The 27,476-nt window shown below is 42.7% G+C and overlaps 1 protein-coding gene across 1 annotated transcript in view; it reads right to left on the reverse strand.

The window, feature by feature from the left end:
• The window catches only part of UGGT2 (UDP-glucose glycoprotein glucosyltransferase 2), an 813,961-nt gene that overhangs the window by 338,139 nt on the left and 448,346 nt on the right, over positions 1-27,476 (reverse strand). Inside the window, exons 14-16 of the mRNA XM_063953033.1 lie at positions 26,867-26,952; positions 24,717-24,855; positions 23,932-24,063 (exon numbers count right to left, since the gene is read on the reverse strand). Coding sequence (XP_063809103.1) covers positions 23,932-24,063; positions 24,717-24,855; positions 26,867-26,952 — 357 coding nt within the window. The remainder of the gene's footprint in view (positions 1-23,931; positions 24,064-24,716; positions 24,856-26,866; positions 26,953-27,476) is intronic.

The following is a 27,476-nucleotide window of genomic DNA, read 5'->3' on the forward strand; positions in this document are numbered from 1 at the left end:
GGTTGGGAACAACCACCAGTTCAGGAACGTGGTACAGCTTGTATCACAACTGTACAGCTGGTTACGACAACTTAGTTAAAAAGCATATGAACAAAGCACAACAATGACAAAACACAACTATGACGTAACTGCCATAGTTCAGTCCTTCAATCCTGAAGACAAGGGGGTAAATTTACTAAGGTGGGAGATTTTCAGAACTGGTGATGTTGCCCATGGCAACCAATCAGATTATATTTACCATTTATCTAGCTGCTTCTAGCAGATAACAGATATAATCTGATTGGTTGCTATGGGCAACATCACCAGTTCTAAAAATCTCCCACCTTAGTAAATTTACCCCAAGGTGTTAGTTCTGGTTCCCACTGCTGAGAGTAAACTGTATGCTCATTGGCAGGGACCATATAAGGTTGTGGAAAAAGTAGGACCAGTTAATTATAAGGTCCACCAGGAGGGAGACAAAAGGCCAAAACAGATCTACCGTATTAACCTATTAAAACCCTGTTACGCAAACCTCAGGTATCGCTATTAACACTCACGAATGTATGGTACCCATTGAAGAAAGGTTAAACACCAACCAAAAACAGCAGGTTATAGAAATGGTAGGTCGAAATCAAGATGTGTTTTCCTCAATTCCAGGTAGAATCCAAATCATAAAACATGACATTGATTTATAATAACCCCAGTTGGGGTGACAAAGACCTTATTGCATCCCTGAAGCTAAATTTGGAGCTGCATAGCAAGGAGTAGAAGAAATATATGTTATGGTAAGCTCTTACCGTATTACGGTATTTCTCCTAAGTCCACAGGTTCCACAGGATAACAATGGGATATGATGGAGCGACAGTGGATTGGCACCAAACGATCAAAAGCTTTCAGGCCTCCCAGGATGCAACGGGCCTGTCCATATATCCCCGCCCACTAGCTCAGGCAAATCAGTTGTAGTCCAAAGCACTAGGCAGGAGCATCATGTAGAGCCCTAATCAGTCGAGAAGAACACACATGCACACCCTTCCATACAAGAAGGAAAAGGTTAGTGAGTAGAAGGATCCTCAAATCAGGTGCGTCAGGGTGGGATTCCTGTGGAACCTGTGGACTTAGGAGAAATACCGTCATCAACAGTAAGTTCTTACCATAACTTATATTTCTCCGGCAGGGTCCACAGGTATCCACAGGATAACAATGATAACAATGGGATTTCCCAAAGCAATTTAGTGGTGGGGACGCTCCTGATTGGACAGGAGAACCTTGCGCCCGAATTCAGCGTCATGAGAGGCAAAAATATTTAAGGCATAATGTCTAATGAATGTGTTAATGGAAGACCATGTGACTGCCTTACATATCTTTTCTGCTGAAGCACCATGTTGTGCTGCCCATGAAGGACCTACCTTACGAGTAGAGTGAGCAGAGATATTAGCCGAAACAGGGAGATCAGCTTGAGAGTATGCATCTGAAATCGTCATTTGAAGCCATCTTGCCAGCGTTTGTTTAGTAGCAGGCCATCCTCTCTTGTGAAATCCGTAGAGAATGAAGAGAGAATCTGTCTTTCTGGTACTGGTACGATCCACATAGATCCTTAATGTCCGGACCACGTCCAGTGACGCATCTCCCGCAGAAAGTCCCGATACCTGAAAAGCCGGGACTACAATTTCTTAATTAAGGTGGAATTTAGACACCACCTTAGGAAGCTATCCAGACCTAGTTCTAAGTACTGCTTTATCTGGATAAAAAAAAAAAATCAGAAAAGGAGAACGACATGACAGAGCTCCTAAATCTGACACTCTTCTAGCTGATGACATAGTCAGTAGAAATAGAACTTTAGCTGTCAACCATTTAAGATCCACTTTATTAAGTGGTTCAAACGGAGCAACTTGCAAAGCTTTGAGGACTAGACTTAAGTTCCAAGATGCTGTGGAAGGAACAAAAGGAGGTTGAATGCGCAGCATTCCCTGGAAAAAAAGTACACACATTCTGTAAATTGGCAATTTTCCTTTGAAACCATACAGTCAATGCTGATACTTGTACTCTCAAGAAAGTCACCTTCAAACCTTTATCCATTCCTGCCTGAAGGAAAGCTAAGACCCTGAAACTCTGAAGGATTTCCAGTCCATACTTCTCTCACTGCACCAATGAATATAGGCCTGCCATATTTTTTGATAAATGCGAGCTGAGGAGGGTTTCCTTACTCTGAGCATTGTTTGAATTACCTGTTGTGAGAATCCTCTTCACTTCAGGATAGAGGTTTCAAGAGCCACGCCGTCAAAGTCGATCCAGATGCCTGTGATAACAAGGACCTTGCATTAGTAGATCCGGATGTTGAGGGAGCAGAATTGGAGCATATCTGTGTACCAATGCCTTCTGGGCCAAGATCTGTGTACCAATGCCTTCTGGGCCAAGCCGGAGCTATTAGAATCACGGCACCCTTTGCTTGCTTTATTTTCCTCAATACCCTGGGTAACAGGGTGATCGGAGGAAACAGATATGCCAGATGAAAGTCCCATTTCACTGACAAGGCATCCACAAAGCTTGCTTTGGGATCCTTTGTTCTAGACCAGTATGTGGGCACTTTGTTGTTCAGATGGGATGCCATGACATCTATCTCTGGCAATCCCCACTTGTCTACTAGAGTCTGAAAGACCTCCGGGTGTAGAGCCCATTCGCTTGCCTGAATGGCGTGTCGACTGAGAAATATACGTTATGGTAAGAACTTACCATTGATAACGTGATTTCTCTTATGTCCACAGGTATTCACAGGATAACATTGGGATATTGTCGAGCGACAGCGAAAATGGCACCAACACGGTCACGAGCTTTCTGGCCTCCCAGGATGCATTGGGGCCTCCACTATATAGTCCCGCCCACTGACTCAGTCAGATCAGTTCTTTCCACAGCGATTTTAGGCAGGAACATCAGGCAGATACCTGTTTAGGCGATAAGAACACACATGCACACCCTTCCATACAAGAAGGAAGAGGTTTTAGTGATTGTCTAGATCCCTAAATCAGATGTGTCAGGGTGGGATCCCTGTGGATACCTGTGGACATAAGAGAAATCACGTTATCAACGGTAAGTTCTTACCATAACGTTTATTTCTCTGGCTGGGTCCACAGGATAACATTGGGATTCCCAAAGCCATTTTAGTGGTGGGGACGCTCCTGATTGCACAGGAGGACCTTTCGCCCGAAGTCTGCGTCATGAGAGGCAAAAGTATCCAAGGCATAATGTCTAATGAATGTGTTTATGGAAGACCATGTGGCTGCCCTACATATCTGTTCTGCTGAAGCACCCTGTTGCGCTGCCCAAGAAGGACCTACCTTACGTGTAGAGTGTGCAGAGACATTAGCCGGAATAGGGAGATCTGTATGAGAATAAGCTTCTGATATTACCATTCGGAGCCATCTCGCCAGCGTCTGTTTACTAGCAGGCCATCCTCTCCTATGGAATCTGCAGAGGATGAAGAGAGAATCTGTTTTCCTGATGGCACTAGTACGATCTATGTAGATTCTTAAAGCCCGGACCACGTCCAGCGACGCTTCTCCCGCAGATAGTCCCGATACCTGAAAAGCTGGGACTACAATCTCTTCATTCAGGTGAAACTTTGATACCACCTTTGGAAGATAGCTAGATCTCGTTCTGAGAACTGCTCTGTCTGGAAAAAAACTTAGGAAAGGAGACTTACATGATAATGCTCCTAAATCTGACACTCTTCTGGCTGACGCCATTGCCAGTAAAAAAAGAACTAACCATTAACCACTTAAGATCTGCTCTCTCAAGTGGTTCAAACAAAGGATCCTGGAGAAATTTAAGAACTAAATTCAAATCCCAGGGAGCTGCAGGAGGAACAAATGGAGGTTGAATATGTACTACTCCTTGAAAAAATGTACGTACATCCTGTAAATCAGTAATCTTCTGCTGAAACCATACAGTTAACGCTGAAACTTGGACCCTCAAGGAAGCAACTTTCAACCCTTTATCCAAACCTGCCTGAAGGAAATCCAAAATCCTAGTTACTTTAAAAGATCTCGGATTGAAATTTTTTCCAGTACACCAATGAATATAGGCTTGCCATATTCTATGATACACACGGGCCGAAGAAGGCTTTCTTGCCCTAAGCAAATACTGCTGACACTGCTGGGAGATGGAGTTCTGCCCATTTTAGAATGGGAGTTACTTCCTCCATCAGACTCTTGCTGTGAGTTCCTCCCTGACGATTGAGGTATGCTACTGCCGTCGCATTGTCTGAGCGGATCTGGACTGGTCTTCCTTGTAGATTGTCCTTTGCCTGAACTAAAGCCAAGTAAACGGCCCTTATCTCCAACAGATTTATCGGCAGGCGACTTTCCCTTTCGGTCCATTTTCCTGGAACCATAGGCTTCCGTGTACCGCCCCCCAGCCTTGCAGGCTGGCATCTGTTGTCAGGACTTGCCACTCTTATCCAAAAGGGTCTCCTCTTGTTTAAATGGTCTGTCTGTAGCCACCACGCTAGAGACCTTTTCACATTTACTGGAATCTTTATCATCTGCTTCTTTATCGTCTGATGATTTCCGTTCCATTTGGCCAGAATAAGGTGCTGCAACGGTCTGGAGCGGAATTGCGCATATTCCACCATGTCGAAGGTTGATACCATCAGACCCAATAGTCGCATTGCTGCATGGACTGACATTGTCTGGGCTTGCAACGCTTCCTGAGCCATGACCTGCACCTTGACTATCTTTTTCTCTGGTAAGAGAACTTTCTGTAGGTCTGAATCCAATATGGCCCCCAAATGAACCATCCGCTGTGACGGATTCAGGGACGACTTTTCCCAATTTATGAGCCACCCGTGTCTCTGTAAACAAACTATCGTCTGTTGAAGATGGCTCAACGGTAAATCCAGCGACTGTGCTAAGATTAACAGGTCGTCGAGGTATGGGAATATTCTTATCCCTTGTTTGCGCAGACAAGCTGCCATAACCACCATGATCTTGGTAAACACCCTGGGTGCTGTAGCTAGCCCGAACGGCAGAGATTGGAACTGGAAATGTTCCTGGAGGATGGCAAACCTGAGGTAACACTGATGCGACAGTGCTATAGGCACATGTAGGTAAGCATCCCGTACATCCAGAGATACTATGTAATCTCCCGGTTCCATAGCCAACATTATGGAGCGTAACGTCTCCATGTGGAACTTCGGGATCCATATGTATTTGTTCAACATTTTCAGATTTAGAATTGGTCGGTATGACCCATTTGGTTTCTGGATTAGAAATAGATTGGAGTAAAACCCCTGTCCCCTTTGTGATGGAGGTACTTAGACAATCACACCTGACTGCAGTAATTTTTGGACTGCTTCTTGCAGGGCATTGGCCTTCGACTCTATACGAGATGGGCTGGTGAAAAAAAAATCTTTGAGGAGGCTGCCTCCTGAATGGGAACCCATACCCCTGAGATACTACCTTCTGCACCCAAGAATCTGCTGTTGACTGTTGTCATATGTGTGCAAAAAGGAGTCGGCCCCCAACCCTGGAATCCTCCAGGCGGAGGCCCGTCTCTTCAGGCTGACGGTTTCTGTTCAGGTTTGGAAGCTTGCTTCCAACCCCTGGATTTAAATTGGGGTTGCTTAGGCTCCTCTTTAGCTTTCGCTTTGCCAACAAAAATGAGCGAAATTTTAAACCCTTGGACTTAGTGTTATAAGCAGCCGGAAATCTGACCTTTTTCGATTCAGCCTCTGATTCTAGGATATCCGATAAAGGTTTTCCAAATAATATATTACCGACAAAAGGCAATGCTTCCAATTCTTTCTTGGACTCCGCATCTGCCTTCCAGGCCCGTAGCCAAACTGCTCTGCGAGCGACTACTGTCAAGGCTGAAGCTTTAGAAGCAACTGTGCCTACATCAATTGCTGCTTCTTCCAAATACTGGGCAGATTGTCTTAAACGGCAAAAACGATCCTCTTGCTCCCTAGTAGGAGAAGGGATGTCATTCTCAAGTTCCTCTATCCATTCGCCCATTGCCTTTGCTACCCAGGCCGAAGCCATAGCAGGTCTTACCACTGCTACTACTAGAGAAAAAATATTTTTCAACAGGCTCTCTACCCTTCTGTCTGTGACATCATTCAATGAGGTAGATGACAGTGGTAAAGCAGATTTATGCACGAGTCGCAGAACATGTGCATCTACTTTTGTAGGAACTTCTCTTTTCGAACAATCCACAGCAGGAAATGGATAATAAGAATCCCATCTCTTAGGAATTTATACTTTTTACTGGGCGCTGCCCAAGACTCATCCATCATTTCCGTCAGCTCATCTGACGCTGGGAATTCAGCTTTCACTGATTTTGTTCTTTTAAACACAGGTGTTTTTGCTTTTAACACGGTCTTGGCTGGCTCTTCTAACGAGAGAACAGCCTTTACAGCATTAATAAGTTCAGCTACATCTTCTGAACTAAAGCTCTGCGACTGATCATCATACGGAGTTGAATCTATTGTATCATCATCATCCAATGTATCATCTTGTGTAGTCTTCCACACAGACTTATCTGTCTTAGTCTTACCTGCCCCTTGGTTGCTTGTAGAAGCTACTGGAACCAAACCATAGGAAGGGAGCTGCATGTATGGGTTCATAGTGTAACCTAACCCTTGAGGTGGTGCTACCGGAGCTAACCTGTCCGCTATTGAAGACATAGTCTTTGCGAACATATTCCATGGTGGCTCTGTTGGTGGTTGAACCAACTCCTGTTTTTTACTTCGCTGAAAAGCGAAACAGTTTGCACACAAACCCTCATAAGTGACCAATTGATTCATATCAATTACCCCTGACTTACAAGATAAGCATGTTAGGGCTGTAGGAGTGCTTGAAAAATTCTCCTCATCACTTTTGCCGCTCACAGACATGGTATTAACCTGTTAATTACTACACAATTTGTGACTGAAAATCACCCTATATGTCAGTATATAGAGGTGAGATCAATCTGACCACAGTGCACCTGATTTGAGGGTCAGAACAGGACTGACATTACACAGAAAAGTCAGCACACATACTAGCAGTCAGTCACATGTTAAAGCATTAGACATTGTCATATGAGAATACAACCTCCATAACAACTTATACATAAGTAGGAAAATTGGTATTCTGTTTTAAACTGGTTCTTTTCAACATGCAGAAAACACCAGTAATATACAGGTGTCATATGCAATAGGTACTAAAAATTAACAATGCATACTAAGAAGTAGAGAGAATTTTTAGTACTGTATACCCTGCCTCCGTAGAGCGGGATACAGGGAGACTCACCACACTTCCATATCCAAGCAAATACGCTCGTAAGACGCTGAGTGGATTCAGACGCTACTGGTGTACACTGCCGCTCTTGATAACTGATAACGGACACGGACGCTCACCAACGGACACGGATGCTGAGCGACTTCCACGTGTATGCAGACGCTAAGGCCTGCGACTCGGTCTGGGCGGGTTTATCTCCAGTGTACACAACCGCAGCGTCTAAGCTGCGACAGAGTACCCTCACGGTAGCGTCTGAGCCGGAAGTGAGGTAATTTAGTTCATGAAACGAGAAACACGCGGGAACTGGCCATGAACTCGGAGGAGGGACGGCCAGGAGAGCGTCTGAATCCCCCTGTTGACTTAAACTCCCAGGATCGCGGCCTCTATCTAGTCCTGGCGCCTATGATCCCCGGAGCGTAGCGCTGTCGCACTCTAGATGTTCGGTGCATCAACACACTGTTTGTAGTCTCCACCAAAATCAGTGTAGCTGTGTCCTGACCCCTCTAGTAAGAGGAAGGCCACAGCCTGGTTACGTCTGTTGGACCTGCTAGAACATCCGACACAGACGCCTGTCGAGACAGCACTGATACCCGCAGGTAGGCGTTGTTGCGACCCGGTGGGGAGTTTCTACTCTTTCTAGTATGCGTTTAAGAGAAGTCGCTCAAAAAAAACAACAATATAGTAAGTCTATAAAAATAAAATAATAAAAAGCTTGAGGCTGCTCTCACAGCAGCCCTGTGACCATGCGGCTTCCTGCCGCACCAAGCAAAAAACTGATCTGACTGAGTCAGTGGGCGGGACTATATAGGAGGCCCCAATGCATCCTAGGAGGCCAGAAAGCTCGTGACCGTGTTGGTGCCATTTTCGCTGTCGCTCGACAATATCCCAATGTTATCCTGTGGATAATCCTGTGGACCCAGCCAGAGAAAGTCCGCTTCCCAGTTTAGGACACCGGGAACGAATACTGCAGACAATGCTGGAAGATGGAGATCTGCCCATTTTAGAATGTGACTTACCTCCTTCATTGCTGTTTGGCTGCAGGTTCCTCCCTGATGGTTAAGGTACGCTACTGCCGTTGCATTGTCTGAGCGGAACTGGACCGGTTTTCCTTGAAGAGTGTCCTTTGCCTGAATCAGTGCCATGCATATGGCCCGGAGTTCTAACAGATTTATTGGCAGGCGACTTTCTTCTGTGGTCCATTGTCCCTGGAACCATAATTTTCCGGACACTGCTCCCCAGCCCTGAAGACTGGCATGTGTTGTCAGGTTCTCCCAATCTGATATCCAAAAGGGTCTCCCCTTGTCTAGATGGGATGTCTGTAGCCACCAGGCTAATGACTTTCTTACCTTTACTGGAAGTACCATTGTCTGTTTCTTTGTCTGATGTACTCCATTCCATCTGGCCAGAATCAGACACTGCAGATGCGCATACTCCACCATGTCGAATGTTGACACCATCAAACCCATCACTCGCATTGCTGCATGAATTGATACTGTTGGACTGTGTAACAACTCCTGAATCTTTGACTGTACCTTGGATATCTTGAGCCGAGGTAACATTACGCTCTGAAGACTTGAATCCAGTATAGCCCCCAAGTGAGTCATACGTTGTGACAGAACCAGAGACGACTTTGCATGAGCCACCCGTGCCTCTGCAGACATGTTATTTGTCTGTTGGAGATGGCACAGGAGCAATTCCTGTGATTGTGCCAGGATAAACAGGTCGTCGAGGTATGGAAAATTCTTATCCCCTGCTTGCGGAGATAAGCTGCCATAACCACCATGATCTTGGTAAAAACTCTGGGTGCTGTGGCTAACCCAAAGGGCAGGGCCTGGAACTAAAAATGCTGCTGGAGGATAGCAAACCTGAGATAACACTGATGGGACAGTGCTATAGGAACATGTAGGTATGCATCCTGTATATCCAGGGATACCATATAATCCCCTGGCTCCATGGCCAAAACTTTGGAGCGTAACGTCTCCATGTGGCACTTTGGCACCCAAATATATTTGTTTAGCATTTTGAGATTGAAAATGGGCCAAAATTACCTATTTGGCTTCTGGACCAAAAATAGGTTGGAGTAAAAACCCTGCCCACGTTGTGCCGGGGGTACTGGAATGACTACTCCTGACTGAAGCAATTTCTGAACTGATTCTTGCAAAGCCTTGGCCTTTGTCTCTACCCAAGACGGGCTGGTGCAGAAGAACTTTCGAGGAGGATGCTTCTTGAAGGGGAAAACATAACCTAGAGATACCGCTTCTTGCACCCAGGCATCTGTTGTAGACTGTTGCCAGATCTGTGCAAACTGAAGAAGCCGGCCCCCTACCCTGGGCTCCCCCAGGTGGAGGCCCGCACCATTAGGCTGATGGCTTATCTTCTGGTTTGGAAGCTGGTAGCCCAATGCTTTTTTGATTTACCAAACTTATTGTATTGTGGCTGTTTACGATCACTTTTTCCCTTTAGTTTTCCTTGAGACCGAAAGGGTTGAAAGCTTGGACCCTTTGGTTTGGGGTTATATGTGGAAGGAAACTTGACCTTCTTGGAGTCTGCTTCTGACTCCAGAATACCTGTTAATTCTTTACCAAACATAATATTTCCCGAAAAAGGCAAAAGATTCCAAAACTTTCTTGGATTCTGAATCAGCTTTCCATGTACGTAACCAAACTGCTCTGCGAGCAGCTATCATTGCGGCTGATGCCCTAGAAGCAATAGAACCCATATCAAATGCAGCTTCTTCCAAGAAACCTGCTGCTTGTCTAATATGGGCTATATAAGATTTTTGCTCTCTAGAAGCTGATGAAAAATCACCTTCCAATGCATCATCCCAGGCAGCTACTGCCTTTGCTATCCAAGCTGAAGCCAGAGCTGGCCTTATGACTGCTCCAGACAGGGAAAATACAGTTTTTAGAAAACTATTCACTCTCCTATCTGTGACATCATTTAAAGATGTTGATGGCAAAGGCAATACAGATTTTCGCACTAACTGAATCACGCGCGTATCTACCTTAGGAGCTACCTCCCTTTTTAAACAGTCCCCAGCTGGAAAGGATCATTTGAATCCCATTTTTTGGGAATTCTATATTTCTTGTTGGGTGTTGCTCAAGCCTCTTCCATAATTTCCGTCAGCTGGTCTGACCCTGGAAACTCAGTTTTTACTGTTGTGGGACGTTTAAACACAGATGCCTTGGTTTTTAACACAGATGATTCTACAGAGCCTAAGGACAGAATGACCTTCATCGCTCTAATTAATTCAGCTACATCCACTGAGCTGAGAACTTACTCCTCCTCTTTGTATACTGAAGTAGAGTAAATAGAGCTTTCATCATCCGATGAATCACCAGGTGTAGCCTGTGAAGGATAAGATTTACTTACCCTCGGTTTATTAGCTTGTTTCATTTGAGAAGCTGCTGGGGGAAATGATATACCGTAGGTAGGGAGCTGCATGTATGGGGACCCTATACCTGGTACCGAAGCTGTAGGAATTATCCGTTCAGCTATACTGGACAAAGTCTGTGCAAACATAGCCCAAGCTGGATCCATCTGTACCTGATGATATACAGGGATCTGTCTTGTGTTCTGCTGAAAAGCAAAACAATTTGCACATACAGATGTAGCCACCTTTATCTTGACTGTTTCTCCGCCTAGACGGGCGTTTAGTCACGCTAAGGCGATAGCTGAGTTTAATCACAGGTAGGCGCGTTGAGGCGATCTAGATACTCATCATGCATTACACATCTCCACCACTGTGTGGCTAATGCTCCACTAATCCAGTACTTTCGATCGTACAGTATAGCGGCGGATTGATCTACAGCTCTGGCAATACTGTAGGCGTAACGGCAGGCGTGGAAAAAGATGGTGACCTACAGTATGTAGAGTACTGTACTGTATTGTATGGAGTACTGTATGTGTATGGAGACGCAACTACAGTAATTGTGTAAAAGGAAGAATGTACAGGACAATGTATAAACACTGTGCTTTTAAAATACATGAGCGTCTGAGTTCGCTAATGTATAATGGGAATGGAGGGCTAGCAGGAGGCGGTGGAAAATACCGTGCTTTACAAATGCGAGCGTCCGAGTCCTCTAAGGCATAAACCAACACCAATGGGGTGGGGGCCAGGCGCTGTTTGCAGTACTTTCACACATGAAATTGGGAATCTCTCATGAGGCGTCGTGGGCTAGGGGTGAAGGCTCCCACCTCCCACGCTGGGGGTCCAGGGTTCGAGACCTGGTGTGCTTTCTTTTTTTTTTTTTTAATTGTAATAATACACTGTATTATTTTATTTACATTGTAAGACAGTCAATGGAAAGGTGCACACAAGTTACATATAAATCAGAGTACATCTGCAGGAGCGATTCTTTACGCTAAATGCACCTAAACAGCGGGAATGAAATGAGTGTATTCTGACGCTACTAACTGAGCAAAACAGTACTGTAGATCTTCAGCGTGAATTCCCTCCCTGTGAAGGCTCCCAGGGGGGAAGGGCGATGGGGGTAGGGGGAGACGATGGAAAATACTGTGCCTTTGAAATGCAATTACATGAGCGTCCGAGTCCACTACGGCATACTGTAAACCAACACCAATGGGAAGGAAGTGCCAACCTTTTTTTTTATGTGTTCCCGTGACATTCATTTAAAAAAATTCTTTTTTCTCTCTAATACATCCAATGGAAGGATGCACACAGGTTTCACATAAATCAAAGTACATCTGCAGGAGCGATTCTTTACGCTAAATGCAACTGCACAGCGTGAATAAAAGAGCGTCTCAGTCACCGCCCGCTACCCACTTTGCAAAGCTGTTTCCTCGTAAGCAGACTTGCTGTGTGGATCGTCTCCGACCTTTGCGAAATCTCCTGATAATTTGCTCTCTGTTTCTGCCTTTGAAAACTTCTGCTAGGCTCACGTGTTCCAGCTCATTGACACAGTTTCGTCATACAGTATTTGACCGGTAATTCTTTCATTTACGGTTTACAATTATTTATATACGTAAATGATGAATGTCCCTGTGCATTGCTCCCTGGCCTGTACAATTTATCCCGGTGTATTTTAAAATGTATACCATCTCTCACTCCATATCCGAGCGCTGCCACGTGCTGGGGGTTCACGGTCGGCGGCCATTTTGTCAGGTTGCTCAGCGATCGAGCTCGGTATAACGTACAGTAATGTGCATAGACCTCGCTTATCCCGGTGTATTTTAGCTAGGGGATTGTGACGCTCCTTCAGCATTGCCCCCTGGCCTGTAAAATGTATACCATACTGTATCTCACTCCATATCCGAGCGCTGCCACGTGCTGGGGGTTCACGGTCGGCGGCCATTTTGTCAGGTTGCTCAGCGATCGAGCTCGGTATAACGTAATGTGCATAGACCTCGCTTATCCCGGTGTAATTAAGCTAGGGGATTGTGACGCTGCTTCAGCATTGCCCCCTGGCCTCTAAAATGTATACCATACTGTATCTCACTCCATATCCGAGCGCTGCCACGTGCTGGGGGTTCACGGTCGGCGGCCATTTTGTCAGGTTGCTCAGCGATCGAGCTCGGTATAACGTAATGTGCATAGACCTCGCTTATCCCGGTGTATTTTAGCTAGGGGATTGTGACGCTCCTTCAGCATTGCCCCCTGGCCTGTAAAACTCATGCCATCTCTCACTCCATATCCGAGCGCTGCCACGTGCTGGGAGTTCACGGTCGGCTGCCATTTTTAGTGTGCATAGAACTCGCTTATCCACATAGGCCCCTGTGTTTTTAACTACTATATTGAGATGCACATTTCTAGGCCTACAGTATTTAATATACAGTAAGCAGCATTGTTGTTAGGCAATAATTGAAGAATTTACATACAGTACTGACATGTACTGTATGTAATGCTTGTACATCATGTCAGTCGCCCCTTATGCTGTACACTACTGTAAGTCTCACAGGGCCCATGCACTTCCAAGGAGGGTTATTTACTGTATCTGTTTCATACAGGAAACTAATTGCAGTCCATAACACTGAAGTGGTATTTTCAGTACTGTACAGTATACAATACTAAAATTTGAACATCAGGTACTGTATAGTAAACATGTACAGTATTAACTTCTATCATAAAACTCTTATACATTTTCAGATGTGTAAATTTTAGACTACAGTATTCACAAATGTTTTTTCTCCATACAGGAATTACAGTTGGACAACATGCCAGTAACTATCAACAAAACGATGAGCAAGATAATCGCCAACATGAAAAAAGAAAATAAAACCATCAAAGAGATCCATGCATGGCTCAAGGAAAGTGGCATTATAGTCACTTTAGAAACGGTGCGCTATCATGCATTCGAGAGAACAACGCCCAGATTTGTATTTCCTACAAAATGCACATGGTACGTACTGTACACTACTGTAATGTTTAAATGACTTGCTTTATACCATAGACAATTTTTTGGAAATAAAAAAAAAACTTCATCTATTGTAACTGTGATTGTGCTGTTCATTAATTCATATTTTTCATACTGTATTGTACTGTAGGAGAGTGCAACAAATTGTAGAGGAACTAACTCGTGAGGATGATGAGCGTACTGCTTTGCAAATAAAACGAATTCTCCATTCCAAGTATGACCTGGACATATCGGCCACCAGCATCAGAAGGATGCGACGGAAAATGGGATGGACCTTTGGCGCAACAAGGTAAAATACTGAAAGCAGTATAAACCATACAGTAAATGCACTGTTAATAATCCCTTGATACGTGATATAACAATGCCATAAATCATTATACAGAGTGTGTACTTTATACTATATACAGTATATGTGTGTATATACTGTATATATTCTATCCCAAAAGAGATACCTACTGTATAGGCACTCAGAGACAGCAATGAAGCATTGCCGGCTTATTGTGATGATTACATACTGTATACTGTGTGTGTGTGTGTATGTACAGTATGTATATATATATTACTCTGTATATACCTTAATGTATGTACAGTTTAATGTATACAGTAGGTATATAATACAGTATACTGCACATACAGTCTACTGTATATACAGTAATCTGTAAATCTGTAATTTCATAACTGTATCTGATTTCATTATTTTTGGCTCTTCACAGGATATCTCCAATGATAAGAGATGTGAATAAAGAAAAGAGAGTGGAACAGGCACGGCGATGGATTGAGAGTGGTGAAACATTTGATGATGTCATTTTCACAGATGAATCGTCTGTTGCCCTTGAGCGGTTCTCCAGAATGTCATTCCGGAAACGTAACCATATCTCATTAAAACCACGCCCAAAGCATCCATTGAAAGTCCATGTATGGGGAGGCATATCACGATTAGGAGCTGGTCCCCTATTATTTTTCGAAGGTACAGTACTATACTTTATTCTGTGCCTGTGTTCTGTAAAAATACATGCTGTACTGTAGAGTACATGTAACTGCACAATAAAAGGAGTTGCTTATTAATGAACAACATTTTTTGATTTCTGTAGGGATCATAGATAAGAAATTTTTCCAAGAAACAATAGTAGAGGAATGTATGGTGCCATTTGTGAATAAATATTACCCAACTCACCATAGGATATTCCAAGACAATGATCCTAAACACTCCGCCTCAGCCAAATTTATGGAAGAGAAAGGTATGAATTGGGAACGCACACCACCAGAGTGAGTATTCTTTCAACAGTGTACAAGTAAAATTTTGGATAGCACTCTAGTACTGTAAATTTATTTTTTTGTTTAATAAACAGTACAATATTGTATGTTTAATTTTCTCTATTTACTGTAATGTCATTAATTTTTTCTATACGCTTTTTTTTTTTTTATATAGATCACCAGACATGAACCCAATCGAATTAGTGTGGGCTCAATTGAAGAGGTACATTAGGAGTGTTGCGAAGCCAACAACAAAACAGCAGCTGTTGGATGGGATAAAGAAATTTTGGCTAGAAGTACTCACACCTGAACATTGTAATAATTATATAAATCACCTGTATAAAGTATTACCTGTTGTAGTCGAAAGAAATGGTCAAGCCACAAATATGTAGTTCTGTACTGTATTTTCTGTTTAAAATTTTAAATTGGTGCATTATTAAAAAAAATTATAAAATTGCCTTTGTCTGATTATTGCATAAACTAATGTAGAATATTATACAGTAGTAATGTTATTGATGTGTATGAACAGTTATTTTCAGTTTTATAAGTCCTGAATAAGAGTACTGTACATTTTGATCAGTGCAGTACATGGAATCGGATGTTGTAATAAATACTTTTTTTTACATTAATATTGATGCTTTTCCAATAAATATTCAATTTTACAGTATGGTACGGTACAGTACATGAGGGTACCTGTACAGTATGATACGTCATTATGGGGGAGAAATACTGTATCCACTAAATGTACAGTAAAATGTTTTTTTCTTATTACAAACACACAAATGCATCTCAGATGGAAATATGCTATACACAGCAGACAGCTTATGGTGACAGAACTTCCCTACTGTATCCCCACCCATAGTCGTGGTATATTTTAGATTGCCTAATGAGACACTCCTGCAGCATTGCCAATGATTCATGTAAAACCTGTGTGCAAACAGTATCTGTATTGAATGCAAAGTACAGTAAGAGTACAGTATACAGTATTATCAGAGCCATACCTGACCAACATGATGCCCTAGGCTAGATTTTGGCTGATGCCCTCTTGCACAGATGCTACGTAGTTCCGCCTCTAACCCTGCACCCCTTTCCCAGCACCATCACCCATTTTGGCGCTCCTACCCCCTATAATCTAAATAAGAACAATGTGCACATTTAGTGCCAGCCCAAAACAGTGTACAGTATGTTCTTGCTGGGAAGGGGCATGGTAACACAATAATACCCCAAGATGAAATGACACAACACAGTACTGCAACTTTATTCACATTATATCATGCAGTAGTGTCTCTTATTCTCATTACATCATATCATAGTACCACATTACTCCTAACAGTATTGCCTCTTATTCACATTACACCCCACAACATTCATCTTTATTTACATTAGACCACAGGTTCTCAAACTCAGTCCTCAGGACCCCACACAGTGCATGTTTTGCAGGTCTCACAGAATCACAAGTGAAAAAATTAGCTCCACCTACTGTATGGACCTTTTAAAATGTGTCAGTTAGTAATTAATACACCTGTGCACTTGCTGGTTTACCTGCAAAACATGCACTGTGTGGGGTCCTGAGGACCGAGTTTGAGAACCACTGCATTAGACCATGCAGTAGTGCCCTTTCCTTATGTTACACCAGAAAATATTGTAGTACACCTTATACACATACAGTACAGTAATGCCACACATTAGTAATGCATTTCATATTTACATTTTCTGACTTAATTTCATAGAGCCGCAGTCACTCACAGAATATAGGCATGTACTGTAGCATCTCATTTTATTCAGCAGAAGCTGATTATTCCCGTTTGGCTAGTTTGCCGCCTCTGTACAGTATATTACAATAGAAAAAAGTTATAGTGTCAGTGAAAAAAGCACCTCATGACAGATACTGTACACAAGCTCATGTCTAAATACTGTATACTGTAAGCAGTGACATTAAGGGGTACAGTTTATGCAATTGCGGTCGAATTCCGGCAGGAATACGGAAAAAATGGACACGGGATCCCCCATCTTTTTAGAACCAGCACCGGGCTCTGCGCCTGGTCCTGGTACAAAAAAAAGGAGGACAAAAAAGTGTAGGGGTTCCCCGTATTTTTTGAACCAGCACTGGGCTCCACTAGCTGGACAGATAATGCACAGCCGGGGGACACTTTTATACCGGTCCCTGCGGCCGTGGAATTAAATACCCAACTAGTCACACCTGGCCGGGGTACCCTGGAGGAGTGGGGACCCCTTAAATCAAGGGGACACCCCCTCCAGCCACTCTATTATCCCTATCGCCCCTGTGTATTGTAGCTAGGGGATTGTGACACTCCTTCAGCATTGCCCCATATCCTGCAAAATCTGTGCTGTTACTTGCTCCATAGCTGAGTGCCTCCTAGGAGCTACTGTAGGAGTCACAGGCGGTAGCCATTTCAATTGAGTCTGCCCTGCTATAGAATTGTATGTGTACCGTACGGTGCATAGAACCTTTACAGTAGAAACTCTCCTGCAGCTTTGGCCTGCTTTATGTAAAACTTGTGTTTTGTCAGTTTGCTATGCGATCGAGCCCGGTGTAACGTACTGTAATGTGCATAGACCTCGCTTATCTCTGTGTATTTTGGCTAGGGGATTGTGACGCTCCTTCAGCATCGCCCCGTAGCCTGCACAACTTATGCCATTTCTCACTCCATACCCGACTGCTGCCTGCCACGAGGTGGGGGTTCAGGGGTAGTGGTCATTTTGACAGTGTGCTATGCGATTGAGTCCAGTGTACCGTAATACTGTATGCAAACCTACAGTAGCTTATCCCCATCGCCCCTGTGTATTTTGGCTAGGGGATTGTGACGCTCCTTCAGCATTGCCCCATAGCCTGCAAAAGGGTTCAGGGGCGGCGGCTATTTTGCCAGTGTGCTATGCGATCGAGTCCGGTGTACCATAATGTGCATACTGTACTGTAAATCTCGCTTATTCCTGTTGCCCCTGTGTATTTTAGCTAGGGGATTGTGACGCTCCTTCAGCATTGCCCCATAGCCTGTACAATCTGGACTATTACTTGCTCCGTAGCCTAGGGCCTCTGTGGGGCAAGGAGTCATAGGTGGTAGCCATTTCTATTGAGTCTGCCCAGTTACAGAATTGTATGTGTACTGTACGGAGCATAGAACCTTAACAGTAGAACCGCTCATGCAGCTTTGTCCTGGTTTATGTGAATAAAAATAATAATAAAGTGTCTGAAAAAAACTAACATGCATTCGTACTTTAGGAATCGAACCCGGGACTCTGAGTATAGGAAGCGAAACACTTCACCACTTCGCCGCAGACAAATGTATAAATCCATTGGTTTTGATTATGCTGTAATGGCTACGGGATTAGGACGATAACATACTGTACAAAATTCCTAATCTTGAGAGGCAATAGTGAACTTCTAACACACATCCATTTGCGACAGTGTACACTACTGGTTTTATGTTGTTTTGTCTGCGGGACTTGGACGCTCACATACAGTATTCATAAAGTACTGTAGATGGATCATATACTGTATGCTGTACTATTTGCGTCTGTGTCGTATATACAGTACTGTATTAAATAATGCAGCGTAATGAGTATTTACTGTATGCAGCGTAATGAGACGCCTTAGTAAAGTAGTCCTTATTATATATTTCAGTATTGTATTTTACGGGAGACCACACGCATGCTCAGTGGTGATTGTAAAAAGCGACATCTGGTGGCTGATCGCAGGTATTACACGTAAAGGTAACGCCAAACGCTCTGTCTGCCTCCGTGCGATTAGGTACGCCTCTCTGTGACTAGGCGCGCCTCCCTACGCTGCATATGCTCGATCGGGACAAACGCCTCAGCCACTCAAGATAAAGGTGGCTACATCTGTAAACTATCCTGAACCAGATCCTGAGAGGATAATACAGTTTTGCAAGACAAACATGATATGAGTGTTGCTGTAAGTGTACCTTCGTCACCTTTGCCGCTCTTAGACATGATAAATATTCAGCACTTTCACAGTGTACTACACAATTTGTGACTGTAATCACTTTAACCTTCTAAAGTTATATCAATCTGACCCTACCCATGCACCAGCATTGAGGACCACAAGAAAATAACTGACAAACATATATTAAAATCAGCAATCACACTAGCAGTCAGTCACATGTTATATATTAGTCATATGAGCATATCATCAACTACAAACACTTTTTTTAAAGTATGTAGGTGAACATTTACTGAATCCTATATAAACAGATCTAACGAATCCAGACGCAAAGCGAAGAAGACTACAGTAAATGTGCACAGACTCATATGCAATAGGCACTTAACTATTCGTACTTGACAAAGTAGATAGAAATTTAGTGCTGTATAGCCCGTACTTAGTAGAGTGGGATACAGGGAGACTCACCTCGCTTCCAGTAATTGATCAATACGTTAGCGAACGCTGAGTGGATCCAGACGATCTAGTGTACACTGCCGCTCCAGGAACCTATAGCGGATACAAACGCTCAGTGAACACAGACGCACCGGTCTTATGGTAACGTTCAGTGAACACAGACGCAGTGATCACATAGCCGCCTATGCTGCGACCGAATCTCTTGTGGTAGCGCTTAGTGAACACTGAGGCAGCGGCCTATGCTGCGACCAAGTCCCCTCTGGTAGCGTCTGAGACGGAAGCTAGGAAACAGTTCATGGCGGGAGACTCAACGGAAACTGGTCATGAATCGAGGGGAGGGGCAACCAGGAGAGCGTCTGACTCCCCACCACTGACATCAACCCTAGGGATCGCGGCCTCGTGCTATTTCTGGTGCCTCTGATCCCTAAGGCCTAGTGCTGGAGCACCCATGGTGGTGGCGCGTCAGCTACTGTTTGGTAGTCTCCTCCGAAAACAGTCCGTATTCCATCTACTAAACGGAATCGATGCCTTACCTTCCCTCCGTGCTCCGGCCACAGCCTGGTAACGTCTGATGGACCTGCTAGTATATCCGACACAGACGCCCGCCGAAACAGCACTGTACTCATGGGTAAGCATTGTTGCGACCCGGCGGAGAGTTGTCGGAGCGACTCTTTCCAATATGCGTATAAGACGCTGTTTGGAAAGATCACTCAAAAAAAAACGTAAGACTATAAAAATAAAATAAGAAAGCTTGGGCTGCTAGTGAAACAGCAGCCCTATGACCATGGTCTGGCTACTGACGCACCAAACAAAAAACTGATTTGCCTGAGCCAGTGGGTGGGGATATATGGACGGGTCCTGTCCTGGGAGGCCTGAAAGCTTTTGATAGTTTGGTTCCAATCCGCTGTCGCTCCATCATATCCCATTGTTATCCTGTGGATAACCTGTGGACCCTGCCGGCGAAATGCTCAGGTTGTGGGTAATAGAAGAGTCCAATAGTGAGTGGAACAATCCCACTGTATTAGTGCCTAAACCCTCAGGGGCTTTCAGGTTCTGCAACGATTTCCTACCCCATGTCACGAATCGACAAATCAGTTGGAAATTTGGCTAATAGCCAATACCTGACTACCTTAGACCTAACTAAGGGTTATTGGAAAAAAATTCCCTTAACAGAGTCAGCTAAGGCTAGAGAAGAATTTTCGATGGCTGAAGGATTATTCCAATATCAGGTGCTACCTTTTTGCTTACATGGGGCCTCTGCGACCTTTCAAGGACCGATTGGGAGTCATACCTTTCATAAGTGGAGACTGTGCTTAACTTCCTACGGGCTCATGGGTTTACTGACAATCCCGAGAAAAGTGGCATTGGTTTGACAGAGGTAAAGAAGTAGCCATGCTCATTGTGGCTGGGAAGCGAGCGCATGTGCACTCCTGAGCTGCACCGGGCTGCTACTATTGCGACTTATCCATCATACAGTACCATCAGGGAGGTATCTGATTGGCTCCAAATTTATTCTGCATCAGGAACACAACCCCAAACATACAGCCAATGTCATTAAGAACTAATTAAGAACTAATGACATCAGTGCAAAGAAGAACAAGGAGTCCTGGAAGTGATAATATGGCCCCCACAAATATTTATTTTGATTCCTCTTCTGCTAATTCACTTATAATTGATAAAATAAACTATTAACATCACTATTTTTGCAGCATTTTTTCCACACCTGTCTAAATCTTTTGCACATTACTGTGTGTATATATATATATATATATATATATATATATATATATATATATATATATCTCCTCAAGGAGTCTCTACCATGGTGCCGTTCTGGAGTTTCTTCCAGTTGATGTTCCAAAGATTCTCTAGTACTATAAATCCTTAGCACCCTGCAACATCTGGGAATATGGAAAGCCTGACTGTAGCGCCTGTGGATGGAAACTTTGTGATGGTTTGGTTAAATTAAGTTCAGCCTGGACTGAGTTCTAAATAAATTCCGGTCTGAACAACAGTGCGGAATAGAAGTACTTTACAGTAGATCGCAATAAAATACAGGTGTGCAGCTGAAAATTGCAAAAATAGGTATTCATCCAGATACACCAAATGACAATGTTCTAAGACTCTACAAAATGGGACAATAAATCATTCCACAGATTATCACTTTATTAGCCTGTCAGCAACAAAATACAAACTCTGTAAGCAACTGTGCTACAAGCTTTCCACAATACAAATTCCAAGTACAGTATAGCTATAAAATACACAATAAAAGTCGAAAAATCATGATAAACCATAATCTTATTATTAATGTGCATTTTGCAAGCATTTCTCTGATGAACTGCCTTGCATCCTGATGAGGCAATTAACAGCTGGGAAACAATAATGAAACTTCATCAAACACATCTAAAAAGTGGTTTAATATGCCTAACTAATGTTTCCCTAACCAACAGTTTGCTTGTAGAACAAAATCATAAATTAAACACCACCTCCCACTCCAGACCCTTCTCCAAATGCCAAAGGCAGAGGAAAGAAAGACTAATCTCTAGCACGTGCCATTTATCTTATTTAGTATTAGAATTTTCTTAACTCTGATTTCTTTAACTCCGGCATTAGCAATCAGAATTTAGACTGACAACAAGAAATAGACAAAGCTTGACCTGCATTAAGAACTCGTTAGCAGCTGCACTCAATGCTACATCAGATTAAAAGCACACCTGTTGTAACAGATTGCAAGTGACTTCCCAGGAAACGTTCTCTGTATTTGAGTTGGCTACCTAGACTGCATTCAGTTAAAAGTTTACAGTAAAATAAGCAAACAAACATAATACAACATATATTTCATAATCTTAATTTGTGTCATTGCTTGGATAGATAAAATAGTGGTCCTTTACATATTGGAGAAAGTTGCATACAGTATGTATTCATTTTCCTAATTGGTTTTCAGAAGGGATAACAACCGGTGGGGTGCACGTCCCTGGTAAAATGTACTGAAGCTTCTAAAGTGGATACGTTGTCCATAGCAACTAATCAGATTGTTGCTATCATTTATTTAAGTACAAGCAAGACAATGGTAGCTGGAATCTGATTGGTAGCTACGAGCAACACCTCAACTTCCCCATTTTGAAGCTTTGGTAAATCTACAGCTTACAGTTAGGCGAATATCCAGCTCAGAGGTGCAATATGTCTCATTTTAGAATTGGGAGAGGGCTGTTTCCTACAGTAGCTGAGCTCTAAATTGCAGTGTTGAATTAAAACTGACCAAATGTCTTTGCTACTAGCAAAAACTACACGCATAAAAAGTTGCATTTGCCCTGGCTTGTTTCACATTATTGTTTGCCCAGGAGCAAATTTGCTCCATGTAGCTGTACTTACTCCTAACTGCAAATGCGGTCCAAAATCTCAAGAGGTTAAACAGCACTTTTTCTGTATTATCCTTCCTTTCTTTCTTTCCATCTCCGCTTTCCATTTCAGGTGTATGATGTATCTGAATGCAGCCTGAAGTGCCAAAGTGAGCTTTGAAGCCAAGGTTTAACTTTTGTAGATATGTGAAGATACTTTCCGCAGTGTTTTACATGGAGAACATATTCTGCTGCACTATACACGAGGCGATGAACAACTAGATGCATCATCATGAGCGGTACCCGGACTCTGGGTCGACACCAATTAGGTCGACACCCATTGGTCGACAGTGGCTAGATCGACACTAGAAATAGGTTGACATGAAAAAAGGTCGACATGAGTTTTTAAAAATAATAATTATTTTTTTGGGACTTGTTCATACTTTACGATCCACGTGGACTACGATTGGGAACGGTTTCCTGTGCCGAGCGCCGCGGTAGTGGAGCAAGGCACATTGCCCTTCGCTAGCCATGCAAGGGGACGCGGTGCACTAATTGGGGTTCCCGGTCACTTGACAGAGAAAACGACACCAAAACAACATAAAAAACTCATGTCGACCTTTCTTCATGTCGACATATTTCTAGGGTCGACCTAGCCACTGTCGACCCTGAGTCCCATACCCATCATGAGTAGTGATGTCAGCAAGCAAGCAAGGAAATGTTACATTGATGAGGTACATTTTACAGAAAATACTTAAATCGTCAGATTGTGGAGGGAATTTGGTAACTTGGAATTGTAGTTATTTGTCTAATTGACTTTAAGTGACTTTGCAATCTCTTTCTAAATACACAGTGACAATAAACTTTCTTTTAAAACTGCTAAACATACCAATGAATCTAGTCCACTTTACCTTCATGCATACAATGACATTGAAGAAAGGGAAGAATCATCAAACTAAGGAGGAGACAAATCTCTTTGATTTTTCACTAACATTTAAATAAAGTGTTAAAAAGAAGTTCTTAATTAATGAAGAAATAATAGTACATTTTTGATGACCCTTTTGAAAAAAACAAATCTGCTAAATGCAACAATGTATCTTTACATGTGGTTGATTAGCCCCTTACATTTGACAACTGAATTTACACATTATTTAAAAATTAACAAGAAGAGTTTTTTCCTTTGGGAATTTGGTGTGAGGAGATTAATTGCATTAACATGGGTGATTTTATTTCTGTGTGCCAGTGTATACAATCTATAACTACGTTGCATAATTTTTACATGCTTTGTACATGGGCAAAAATCAAAATAATGTAAATTGTTAATGTACACAACTAACCTCTAACTTGTGATTGTACTCAGAGTTTAAACCCAGGATACTCTCTACATCAGCCTTGGGAAATTCATATGTAAGTAAAGACTTCACAATGTCACCAGAGAGCACTTCCCCGTCCTCTACTTTACTGTACATCTGTAAAAGGGATCACAGCCAACATTAAACAGAAGCAGCAGCCAGACAATATACACATAGCTTATACACATAGATGTTGAGAGTTCATTTAAAATAATTATTCTGAATGCTCTACTTCATACACATATACCAGAAAATAATACAAACACATGGGACGATGAGAAGACAAATAAGATGGGAATGTCAGGTCAGTTAGTACCAGACAAGCAAACATTCTGTAACAAGCTAGTGACTGGGAAAGCTCAAATGCCAAGAGTGACAAGTCCTGCGTAGGACTGAGTTCATTTGATGTTAGCAATTTGAACAGCCTAAGATAAACCCCAGTGATTTAATGAGCATAGGCATCACATCACTCCTTTTATGCAAAGAACCCTAATGCACAGTGTAATTGTCGCTGAATAAGTATTTTAACATGATACTCGCACAGCGCACACTTTAACATTTTATCCCAAGGACATTATTGAGATTCACTTTATTTAGTCTTGAATCAGAATTCAGTGGATAGCGTAGGAAAATCTGTGACCCTGCAGTACTTTACAGAGAATATTGAGTCATTCACAAATATCTATATGTTTCTTAAGTGAGGTGCTTAAGACTGTGGAAAATTAGACAATACGAGATTTTTAAAATATATTACTGTGATTAATACATACCCTAATCAACGCAGAGAAAGCATGAGTGCTGTCTGATTCTTTGATGATATAGTTAAAGGCACGCCACAAAATGGCTCCTGCATTGTCATCATTTGTTTCATCGTTTTCATTAGGATTAATAACAAATACAAAACCAATCCTGAAAATAAACAGACAATGGTAAATGTGTGTGTAGCTGTATATGCAGCTGCTACTACATATAGCTGTTGCTCAATCACACTCTAATGAAAGGGAAACAGTCATTTAAATTATATGGACATAGTAACAGAAAGATGCTTTTAATTAGCTTGAGGGGAATCAGTTACTTAAAATTAAGGAGAGCCGTAATCATCAAGCAGTAAAGAATCAGTTTGTTTCAATGAAAAGCATAACCATTCTTTTTAAGAAGAGAATTCTGTCTGGTGTTATAAAATGCTCTGTAAAACACTTAGGGCGGTATCCAATAAGCCGTGGTAAAACATTGATGTTTCACCCATTGATGTTTCGCATGAAAACAAGGCTGCTTTTGGGCATTTGGTTTGCTTGGTTGGTACTGTATCTCTCTCCACTTTATCACTGTCCAAAGCTTAGTACATCTGCCCTATACAGATATGTCCTCATACATCTTCGCTGAAGTCACGCCAAACAGTCCCACTTGGCACGCCAGGTCATGTGAGAATCTTCTAGCATTGGACATCTTTTTTGGCCATGTGACTAGGACTCACTGGGAGACTGTGCTGGTTAATTTTGACTCTTGTCTATCTGTGTATGACTGAGTCTTTGAATCTTTATACAAAGTGCTACAATGTAGCAGCCACAGCTGTTTTGCAATACAAGTTCTGTTCTGAATCTCAGTCACACACAGGGGTGTATGCAATAGCTGTCAGAAGCTGCCGTCTTGTCAGAAAGACGGCAGCTTCCGACTGATTTCGGTCGGAAGGGGTTCCGACCTATTCAAAAAGAGCATTTTTTTTCCCGACAAGTCGGGAATTCCCGAGTTGTCGGAAAACACGTGGATCGGTGGAATAGGCGCCGATCAGTGTGCTTCTGTCGGAAACGGGGCCAAATCCGACAGGTTTTGGCCCCCTTTACGACAATCTCAATCCAACTTTAAAAAAAGTCGGACTGAGCAGGGTGTCCCCCCAGCCAGGCTCCTCACCCCCCGCTGCCGCAGATATCACCCCTGCTGCAGCAGGCTTTTCCCTCTGCTGGCAGCTGCCTCCGTTGCCTGCTGCCGTCCACCTCCCCCCGTCGCTGGCAACTCCGCCCGCCGCCGTCCAGCTCCCCCCGCCGCTGACAGCAGCAGCAGGACAGGACCCCTGGTACGGACAAATCAGACAGTCAGATTTGGCTCAAATCCGACAGTCGGATTTGGCCATCCATTGAATAGCCCTTGATGGATCCATTCCACAAATGCATGTCGGAACGGATCCGACTATTATTGAATACACCCCACAATATACAAGTGTCATATATCACATTAATCATCACCGTCTCATTGTGCATTTTATGCGCATTGGGACTAAGATGCATTTTCAGCAAATAAAACATCTGAATTGCACAGACCCGGCGGCTCACTCACACCAGGCAACTCGTGCTTCTTGGTGTATTGAGGCTGGATGTATGAGGAGATCTAAGCTGATATGAATATAAAAAGTGTCTGCTATCAAGTTTGGATCCTCGTCACAAGGTCATGTGCCGAGGAAGGGGGGTGTATAGGCACTACCGAACCTATCAAACCTACTAATATAGCCTAGCCAGTTTACTTTGGATATCTTATTAATTAAAAAAAAGGACTAATGTACTTGGTGACTCTTACAGGTTTTAAAAACACAACTAGGTAACTCCACTGGTTTAAAAAAAAAAAAAAAACTATCAAAACAAACAAAATACAAACATAAACTAAAACCATATGTTACCACAGTAATATTTCGTGAGATCTCAGTTAAAATTGCACACGTTTGGCATCCCAACAAACAGGAGAATGACTGAATTACATCTCATGACATTTCATGGTGAGATTTCTCGAAGTATGTAAAAGTGGCCATGAGAAAAATAATGGAAAACAGTATTTTGTTTCTGGTCTGTTCTTTCCTTAGTGTTTTGGCCTCCAGTGGAATTGCAAAACTAACATTGCATATTTACAGCTATTCTTTTACCAGTTACCATACCTGAGAGGCACATTGTGGCGATAAAATAGTTCAGCAAGCTTCACATAATCAGCTGCATAATCTTGAACAGGATCGACAAAGAGAACCTAAGAAAAATGTATGAGTCTGTTAATATCTATGAACAGTGAATCCATCTCCAGACAAACAGAGGAGTGATGCTTGCTGAATCATAGACAAACAATGCATTTATGTGTCTAGAGGATCAGTCATACCTTAATTAAATAAAACGTGAATTAAAAGATAGTCATGAACCCAGCCTGCCTGCAGATACACAGCAAACTGAAACAGCTGTTCTTGAACTGTGAGCACTTCAGTCATTTACCAATAAATACACAATGTCTGTGCCACCATGAAGGATTAGTATGGAGTTCTTAAGTTTTCCGAATGAATATTAATATTTCACACTTAATTACATATACTGTAGGTATTGTAGCATAGGCCTTACAGGCTCGCAAGTTCAGAAAGAATCATGGAGAACATGTGAGACTAAATGTGTTTAATTCGAAAAATAATTCAAAGACTTCTTAGTTACAAAAAACACTTAAGATCACATACAGGTTACAAATGCAAATTAGTTTCAGAAATAAAATAAAAGGAGTCACTTTTTGAA

The sequence above is a fragment of the Pseudophryne corroboree genome, chromosome 2, assembly GCF_028390025.1.
Source record: "Pseudophryne corroboree isolate aPseCor3 chromosome 2, aPseCor3.hap2, whole genome shotgun sequence".
Classification (NCBI taxonomy): Eukaryota; Metazoa; Chordata; class Amphibia; order Anura; family Myobatrachidae; genus Pseudophryne; species Pseudophryne corroboree.